Source organism: Entelurus aequoreus, linkage group LG05, assembly GCF_033978785.1.
Source record: "Entelurus aequoreus isolate RoL-2023_Sb linkage group LG05, RoL_Eaeq_v1.1, whole genome shotgun sequence".
NCBI lineage: Eukaryota > Metazoa > Chordata > Actinopteri > Syngnathiformes > Syngnathidae > Entelurus > Entelurus aequoreus.
In genome coordinates, this window is record NC_084735.1 from 14,499,587 (window position 1) to 14,509,586 (window position 10,000).

The 10,000-nt window shown below is 42.3% G+C and overlaps 3 protein-coding genes across 9 annotated transcripts in view; 2 read left to right on the plus strand and 1 right to left on the minus strand.

The window, feature by feature from the left end:
• The window catches only part of LOC133650215 (uncharacterized), a 23,362-nt gene extending 22,410 nt beyond the window's left edge, over positions 1-952 (plus strand). For 3 of the 4 annotated variants that reach the window (XR_009826204.1, XM_062047193.1, XM_062047194.1), the window contains one exon: positions 1-952. This exon is cut by the window's left edge. The gene's annotated coding sequence lies outside the window, so the exon portion shown is untranslated. The other variant, XR_009826206.1, reaches the window with a different exon arrangement.
• Positions 420-10,000, minus strand: part of ccn4a (cellular communication network factor 4a) — a 110,444-nt gene continuing 100,863 nt past the window's right edge. For 2 of the 3 annotated variants that reach the window (XM_062047185.1, XM_062047184.1), the window contains 4 exons: positions 6,057-6,360; positions 3,799-4,053; positions 2,469-2,662; positions 420-848 (listed from right to left, as the gene is read on the minus strand). In XM_062047185.1, coding sequence (XP_061903169.1) covers positions 549-848; positions 2,469-2,662; positions 3,799-4,053; positions 6,057-6,336 — 1,029 coding nt within the window. In that variant the 5' untranslated portion in view covers positions 6,337-6,360 and the 3' untranslated portion in view covers positions 420-548. The remainder of the gene's footprint in view (positions 849-2,468; positions 2,663-3,798; positions 4,054-6,056; positions 6,361-10,000) is intronic. The other variant, XM_062047183.1, reaches the window with a different exon arrangement.
• The window catches only part of sla1a (Src like adaptor 1a), a 47,305-nt gene continuing 38,523 nt past the window's right edge, over positions 1,219-10,000 (plus strand). The window contains exon 1 of one of the 2 annotated variants that reach the window (XM_062047186.1): positions 1,219-2,696. The gene's annotated coding sequence lies outside the window, so the exon portion shown is untranslated. The remainder of the gene's footprint in view (positions 2,697-10,000) is intronic. The other variant, XM_062047187.1, reaches the window with a different exon arrangement.

A 10,000-nucleotide genomic window follows, 5' to 3' on the forward strand; every position in this document is an offset into this window, starting at 1 on the left:
TGTACCGAGTACTACATGGTTTTACAACGCCGATAAAGGTTTTTGGTGGCATTTATTGAGAAATAAGTCTATTTTTATAATAAATTATAAATAAATGATAAATGGGTTATACTTGTATAGCGCTTTTCTACCTTCAAGGTACTCAAAGCGCTTTGACACTATTTCCACATTTACCCATTCACACACACATTCACACACTGATGGCGGGAGCTGCCATGCAAGGCGCTAACCAGCAGCCATCAGAGGCAAAGGGTGAAGTGTCTTGCCCAAGGACACAACGGACGTGACTAGGAAGGTAGAAGGTGGGAATTGAACCCCAGTAACCAGCAACACTCCGATTGCTGGCACAGCCACTCTACCAACTTCGTATTTGCAACATTTGAAAAATGTAGGGCAATGTATTTGTACTAATATAATTTGGGAGTACTTCAAAGGGCTAAATGGTTTCCAATTGCTAGTGGAAATACATCTTTATTTACAGACTTTCCATAGAAAAAAGGTGGATAGGAGAAGATGAGAAGTAAAGGAGGACTGCGGGAGGTCAGGGGTCAGTTCATGACCTCGGGGTATCCGTAGTAACTCTCCAGGTCAGCAAAGATGTCGTTGGGGTTCCTGCAGCTGAGGTTGCAGAAGCAGGCCTGGACCCACATCATCTTCCAGGTGAAGGCCGAGCCGTTGGGGCACAGGAAGTCCACGTCCACCGTCTTGGACTTGTAGGGGATACAGCAGCGCTCGTCCGTGCACACGCCGCAGAACTTGGGTCGGTACTGCTTCCTGCTGGTGCAGCCCGAGATGGTCAGGTTGTATGGCTGCTCCTCGCGGTAAATGTTCACACACTTCTTGCCGGGCTGCACACACACACACCACACGTCTCCTGTTGATGCTCTCCAAATACCACAGCTGTTGCTTGCATCATCATTTAAAGTGGTCCATATCATTATTTAATGTTTTCCACATCATCACTTAGTAATGTTTGCATCACCATTAAATTATGCTTGCATCATCATTCAATGTAACCCCTAACCCATCACTTCATTTAATGTGGCCATTTTTATATTGCTCACATAATGGGGGCCACTTTAAATGATTATGTGAGCAATATAAAAATGATGTGCAGGGCCATTTTAAATGATGTGATGGGTCAGGGGTTACATTGAATGATGATGCAAGCATAATTTAATGGTGATGCAAACATTACTAAATGATGATGTGGTCCCTAGTGTGTGAATGTGAGTGTGAATGTTGTCTGTCTATCTGTGTTGGCCCTTGGATGAGGTGGCGACTTGTCCAGGGTGTACCCCGCCTTCCGCCCGATTGTAGCTGAGATAGGCTCCAGCACCTCCCGCGGCCCCGAAGGGAATAAGCGGTAGAAAATGGATGGATGGATGGATGTGGAAAACATTAAATAATGATATGGACCACTTTAAATGATAATGCAAGCATAATTTAATGGTGATGCAGGCCACCTTAAATGATTATCGCTTATACGTGTCAAACCTAAGACTTGGGGGACAGATCAGGCCCGCATCATAAAATATGTTCCACAGAATCATTTTACACAGCATGCATCATCATTTAAAGTGCCCCACATCCTCATTCAATGTTGCCTGCATCATCATTTTACATGGCCCGCATCGTTTATCCTAGCCCGCATCATCATTTCATGTTGCCTGCATTTATTTTAACATGGCATGCTTCATTTAAAGTCGCCTGCATCATCATTTAATTATGCTTGCATCATCATTTTAAGCGGCCCGCATTATTGTTTATACGTGTCAAACTTAAGACCTGGGGGACAGATCTGGCCCGCATCATAAAATGTGTTCCACATCATTTTACACAGCATGCATCATCATTTAAAGTGGCCCACATCCTCATTCAATGTTGCCTGCATCATCATTTTATACGGCCCGCATCATTTATCCTAGACCACATCATTTAATATTGTTTGCATCATTTTAAGTGGACCGCATCATCATTTAATGTTGCTTGCATCATTATTCTAAGTGGCCCACATCATCAATTAATGTTGCTTGCGTCATCATTTAAAGTCGCCTGCATCATCCTAATTACTTATGCTTGCATCATCATTTAATGTGGCCCGCATCATCATTAATTTTAACCCGTGACCCATCACTTCATTCAATGTGGCCTGGCACATCATTTATTGTTGTCGGCTTCATCATTCAATGTTATCATCATTGAAGTGGCCCACCATCTCATTAACTGCGGCCTGCATAATCATTTAATATTGCTGAGTCACATCATGTAAGTGCCGCGCCTTGTATTTTAACACCACCCGCCACATTTTGAATGTGGTCCACCACCTCATTTATTTGGCCTGCAAAAGTCTGGAGATGATAAATCCTCTTTTGGTTACATGTGTTCTTCCAATGTAAAACCAGGCGGTTATATCTTTGTCTTGGTATGTTGTCACGGTTACAGCAACAAAAAGAGCTTGATGGTACCTTGATGTGCTTGCTGATGTCCACCTCGCACGGCCTCAGGTTGCACAGCCGCGACTCCTTGACCGGCTCGCAGCGCTCGTTGGCGTTGGAGACCCTCAGAGACAAGCCGCGGCCGCAGGTCTTGGAGCAAGGACTCCAGGAGGTGGTCTGGCTCACGCAGTTCTTGTGCCAGCTGCTCAGCTCAGCCGGGGGGGCTTTGGAGACCAGGAGAAGTTCAACAACAAACACGTGGGTGATATGATTGTACACAAAAGCAGCATGCTAACATTAACATGCTAACTATTTTCAGCTGAATGTCACAGAATCGCATGCTAACTTTTTTCCCCCCAATTATGCAGCCGTACAACTCCGAATCATATAACTTGCTACTTGACACTTGCTAAGTGCTAGCATGCTAACCTTTTCTTAGCCAATTTTGCAGAAGTACAACTTAGGACTGACACCTGCTAACTGCTAGTATGCTAACTTTTTTTAGCCAAGTTTGAAACCGTACAACTCAATCATCTAACTTGACACCTGCTAACTGTTAGCATGCTAAAGTTTGTAGCCCTTTTTAGCCAATTTTGCAGCCGTACAACTCAGAATCATATCACTTAGGACTGACACCTGCTAACTGCTGGTATGCTAACTTTTTTAGCCAATTTTGAAGCCGTACAACCCAATCATATAACTTGACACCTGCTAACTGTTAGCATGCTAACATTTGTAGCCAATTTTGCAGTCGTACAACTCTGAATCATGACTTGCTACTTGACACCTGCTAACTGCTCGCATGCTAACTTAAGTATGCAAACTTTTTTAGCCAATTTTGCAGCTGTACAACTCAGAATCATAACTTGCTACTTGACTCCTGCTAGCATGCTAAAACAATGTTAGAAGTCTACTTTGCAGTCCGAATCATATAACCTGCTACTTGACACCTGCTAACTGCGAGCATGCTAACTTTTTTTTAGCCAATTTTGCAGCTGTACAACTCAGAATCATATAACTTGCTACTTGACTCTTTCTATATAATAATAATAAATGGGTTATACTTGTATAGCGCTTTTCTACCTTCAAGGTACTCAAAGCGCTTTGACAGTATTTCCACATTCACACACTGATGGCGGGAGCTGCCATGCAAGGCGCTAACCAGCATGCTAACTTTTTTTTAAAAGTCTAATTTGCAGTCATACAACTCCGAATCATATAACCTGCTACTTGGCACCCGCTAACTGAGAGCATGCTAACTTTTTAGCCAACTTTGCAGCCCAACCTTGATGGCTTTGATGTAATGCGGCTTACAGCCACCAGGATTCATAAAGTCACTCTGTGCCGTCGTCTCTCCTACCATCTATGGCGTGTCGCGGCGCCGTCTTGCGCCCCCTCCTGGGCTCGTCGCAGATCCACTGCTCGCAGCACTGCCCGCGCACTTTGACCCGGCGGGGTCTCTGGCACCAGACGCGGGGCGGCCGCGACTCGGTGCAAAGCGGCACGCAGCCGATGGCGCCGTTGACGCACACGCACTGGTACTTGCAGCTGGGCTGGAAGCTCTTGCCGTTGCCGTAGATAACGCCATCGTGCTCGCAGCCCGTGCCCACCATGTCTAGATTTTAGTTAGAAAACACAAATAACGTTCATAAACATGACATGACTTGCATAAATAACTGTTTAAAAAATAATAAGTAATGGCTGCAGTTCACTTTCAGGCCACACGAGGGTGCTCACTCAACAAATAATTGACTAGAGCTCTCACTAGTACTCTTCAAAATGAAATAATTAAAGTTAAAGTACCAATGATTGTCACACACACACACTAGGTGTGGCAAAATTATTCTGTGCATTTGACCCATCAGCCTTGATCACCCCCTGGGAGGTGAGGGGAGCAGTGAGCAGCAGCGGTGGCCGCGCCCGGGAATCATTTTTGGTGATTTAAACCCAATTATACATAAGCATTGTTTAGCTAGGTAATAAATCCAAACATAACTATTGATAACAATAAAATACAGTCGTCTCTGGCCTGGTGACCACATTTGTGCAAAGTAGGATAATATTAATAAATTGAACATTTTCAATGTTGGGTGGTAAAAAAAAAATGTTCATGAACTTGTAAATGTATTTCTAAACACAATTAGAGCCTGAACATGAAACATGAAATAACAGCCACAAGTAGCCTCGAGTGAGTCGACTCACTGGCAGCCCGGGGGATCGTCACCCGGCCACTACAACACGGCCACGACGTGAAATTACTTCACCGCATCCTGCGTTGTCATTCCACAAAGACTCACCAATGTGGAGACGTGTCATTGACACCGCATCCTGCGTTGTCATTCCACAAAGACTCACCAATGTGGAGACGTGTCATTGACGAGGCAGGGTGTGAAGACAAAGTGCGTCGAAAAGTTGGCCATCTTGATTGGCGCGGTGAAGATAGCACCAACATTAGCCGCCGTGTTAGCATTGTTCATACTTTAACCGCACACAGAAGTCGTGCTTGATGAATATCTTTACTGATCGCCACAAATAATTATACATTTATGTAATACCGTGCAGTAACACTTTATTTACCACTTTATTTAGGTAAACAAAAAAAAGCAGAGTTTATGCTTTGGATGTATTTATGTTATTTAAATCTGCGATGCGATGAAAAATACATTATAAACATTCTGATAAAAAACATGGAAGAAATTGTACTACTATCAAAAATATTAATGAAAGAAATACTGTAAATATATAATGATACCTCGCTTTACAAACGTACCGTATTTTTCGGACTATAAGTCGCAGTTTTTTTCATAGTTTGGCCGGGGGTGCGACTTATACTCAGGAGCGACTTATGTGTGAAATGATTAACACATTAGCGTAAAATATCAAATAATATTATTTATCTCATTCACGTAAGAGACTAGACGTATAAGATTTCATGGTATTCAGCGATTAGGAGTGACAGATTGTTTAGTAAACGTATAGCATGTTCTATATGTTATAGTTATTTGAATGACTCTTACCATAATATGTTACGTTAACATACCAGGCACCTTCTCAGTTGGTTATTTATGCCTCATATAATGTACACTTATTCAGCCTGTTGTTCGCTATTCTTTAGACATTTTAAATTGCCTTTCAAATGTCTATTCTTGGTGTTGGCTTTTATCAAATACATTTCCCCAAAAAATGCGACTTATACTCCAGTGCGACTTGGTTTTTTTCCTTCTTTATTATGCATTTTCAGCCGGTGCGACTTATACTCCGAAAAATACGGTACATACTGTATATACTGTGTGGGTTCCCTCTCTTCTCTATGTCTAAGTCCACAGCAATTCCCTCCTTCTTTCTTGGCAAATAGAGTGTTGGTGAATCGAGGTTCCACTTTATATATAATTACCTCATATCACTGATAATATTGATCATTAAAACTTGAAATATGATATCACTATGACAACCAGACCTCCGCCAAGGCCAATAAAATGCTATGTGGTGTGCTAGCTAGCAAATTTGTGTGACACTTCAGAGGAAGTAGCCATGTTGTGAATTGACAAGCAAGATGTCCTTGGCGGAGGTAATGAAGGAGACAGTGTTAGAGTGGACGTCCCTTGGGTGGACACTTACACGCACAAACGCCCTTTTCGTACCTCGGCTTGTCCGAGCTGTAGTCGCAGTACAGCCCCTTGTGGTGGTCGCACGTGTCCGCCTCGTTGCACGCCTCGCCCACCTGCCGGGCGCACGCCTTGCAGCAGTCGCAGCCGTCCGTCAGGAGGCTCACGCCTGGCGGGCAGGCGGGGGGCCGGGCGGGACACTGGCAGGGCCACTTGCAGTACTGGGTGCGGTTGTACGGCTCGGCAGACGGGACCGCCGGGGACAGCTGGGCCGCCGAGGAGGCTGGCGGCATGGCAGTGGAATTCTGGGAGTTGGCCTGTAATGAGGAAGGGGGAAAACATGAAGCAAATACATTATATGTACCAAATATATATATATAAAAAAACCATATACATATATATATTTATATATATATACATATATACACACACATATACATGTGTGTATATATATATATATATATATATATATATATATATATATACATACACACACATACACGTGTGTGTGTGTGTGTGTGTATGTATGTATATATATATATACATATGTACACACACACATATATATACATACAAACATATACACGTGTGTACATATATACATATACACGTGTGTGTATTTATATATATATATATACACACACACACACACGCGTGTATATATATATATGTATACACATATACATACACACACACACACACGCGTGTATATATATATATATATATGTATACACACATACATACACACACATATACACGTGTGTACATATATACATACACACACACACACATGTATGCATGTACACATACATAAAATGTATTAATTGTTACTTTATAGTATATTATATGAACTATATATGCAATACATATCCATCATTTCATGTGGCCCACCATATAATTTTATGCAACCTGCCACATCATTTAAAGTGGCCTGCATCATCATGTTGCCATCATTGTTATTTGAGGTGGCCGGTGGCCCACCAACCTATTTTGTGCAGACCGTCACATCATTTAATGTGGCCCACCACATCATTTTAATCGTTCCGTCACATATTTTTTTGTGGCTTGCATTTAATGTTGCTTGTATCCGCATTTATTGAGGCCCTCCGTCCATCCATTTTCTACCGCTTGTCCCTTTTGGGATCGCCGGGGGTGCTGGAGCCTATCTCAGCTGGATTCGGGCGGAAGACGGGGTACACCCTGGACAAGTCGCCACCTCATCACAGGGCCAACACAGATAGACAACATTCACACACTAGGGCCAATTTTAGTGTTGCCAATCAACCTATCCCCAGGTGCTTGTTTTTGGCGGTGGCCCTCATCATCATTTAATGTGACCTGCATCATTATTTAAGTGGACCGCCACATTATTTAACATTGCCTGCGTCATCATTTATTTTGGCCCGCATCATCGTTTAACTTGGCTCGCATCATTGTTGTGGCCCGCATCATCATTTAACTTGGCCTGCATCATCATTTATTGTTGCCCGCATCATCATTTAACTTTGCCTGCATCATCAATTATTGTGGCCTGCATCATCATTTAATTTGGCCATGCATCATAATTTAACGTTGCCTGCATCATCAATCATTGTGACCCGCATCATCGTTTACTGTTGACTGCACCATCATTTAGATGGGTCAAATGCAGAGGATCATCTCACCACATCTAGTGTGTGTGTGTGTGTGTGTGTGTGTGTGTGTGTGTGTGTGTGTGTGTGTGTGTGTGTGTGTGTGTGTGTGTGTGTGTGTGTGTGTGTGTGTGTGTGTGTGTGGGTGTGTGTGTGTGTGTGTGTGTGTGTGTGTGTGTGTGTGTGTGACAATCATTGGAAATAAATTTAAAACGTCCCATTTTTTTAAACGGCCTGCAACATCATCTCAACATTAAGTGGCCCACCACATAATTGTATTTGGTCCACCGCATTAACGTTGCCTGCATCATTATTCAATTTAACCCGGATCATCATTTATTGTGGCCCACATCATTTATTTACCTTTTTACTACACCATCATTTAACGTGTCCCGTGTCATTATTTAAGTGGCCCACCACACTTTTTTATTTGGCCTGCCATATTTAACGTTGTCTTCATCATCAATCATCGTGGCCCGCATCATCGTTTAACGTTGACTGCACCATCATTTAAAGCAGCCCACTTCATTATTTAAGCAGCTGGCAACATAATTTCATCATTAAGTGGCCCACCACACACAATTATGTGGTGGGCCACGTTAACGTTGCCTGCATCTTCATTCAATTTAACCCGCATCATCATTTATTGTGGCCCGTGGCATAGTTTAATGTTGCCAGCCAAAGCATTTGATGTTCCTCGCCATTTAATTTGGCCCGCCACATCATATTTTGACAGTATTTGCAGAGGTATCTACAGGGGCCTGAATACTTACTAAAAAATAGCCAAAAAAAATGCCCGGTTGGCAAGGCTGACCCCTGCTGCTGCTGCTTCTTATTCTCTGGAAGACCAGTGAAGAAGCACAATGCCATCTACTGTACGGAGTTGTAACTACAAGCTGCGTTCACAGACAGTCCCATTATAATGTGCTTATGAGCGAGGGCGAACAAGTTTATTTGTGGCGGGCCGAAGGTATGCCAGTGCATCACAACATACCATAGCAGTGCAACGTGAATAACAACTTGCATAATATCCATTTGCATGGAAGTGCTATGATCTTTTCCTGCCACTTAATAATTGTTTTCTTGAAGAAAAAGTACAATATTTAGAAAATCATAATGCAGCTGAGAGAGGCTCCAGCATCCCCCACGACCCCAAAAGAGACAAGCGGTAGAAAATGGATGGATGGATGGATGGATGGATGGATGACAAGTAGAAAAAGAGGGGCACACAATTCAATTTAAAATCCACGTTACTAACAACATGAAAGCGTCATCAGAAAAAAGGATTCACATCCGAATCGCGATTGTTATCCATTCCACTACTGAATGTGATTCTGCCATTCAAAACCCCATAGAGATAATTGCTCTTTTAGCGTGACTTACAACGCTGTCAGCATGACAGACTAATGGTCGTAGTTCTCAAAACGACGTACTATTTAAGTTTATATTCCCGCCGCACCTTTTCTCTAAAGATATAAAGTCTAGACAACATTTGTTTTTTCTGCGTTAATGCCCATTTATTTTGTTTTGTTTACTTCCTCAATGAATGCCAAAGTGGCATAGCAGTTCTGAATGGGCTTCACTTGCTGTATGAGATGTCGGACGCTTCTTAACCTTTTTTTTTTTACTTTTTCATTAAAACTTTGGACATTATCTGGAATATAAACATGTATATCGAACATATTGGATTGCCTTAACTGTTGTTTTTTTTTTAAAATTACTCACACCGGATTATTTATAGTAAATACAAATCTTTACACAACTCATAAAATATATTGTTTAATCTAATTACAAACCCACTTAAACTGCCCGTTTTGCTGTTGGTGTCTTTTATGCACACACTTAAATCTACTTGAACTCTGTAAAGCCTGGTTTATCACTGTTAATTGGTTCCAGGACTGGAATTTGAGTATAAATGGACAAGTCTATTTCTTATAGCCAGTGCATGAAAAAGTTCTAAATTCAGTGTTTTAAGACTAAAAAAGGCCACAATATGACTGCATTGCAGTGATATGAAAAACTGAACGGGGGCCAGAAAAGGCCGGGGGCCCTGCGTCGTGTCCACGCCTGCAGTTTCCTGTCGCCCCCTGGACACGTCTCATGATGGACGAGCGTTAAAATGAGGATTCTTTGGAGTGTCGCTCACAAAAAGAACTCCAATTACTAGCCGTGAGACACAGTACACGAGATGGCCACACGGGGTCGCCAAAGACAGCCTGTAATACAGCTGATCCTCAGTACTAGCAACCAAATAGTTGTGTGACGGAATATTACACATTTATAAACAAACGACTGCAGTAAAAGTTTTGAAATAAATCCTTTTTCA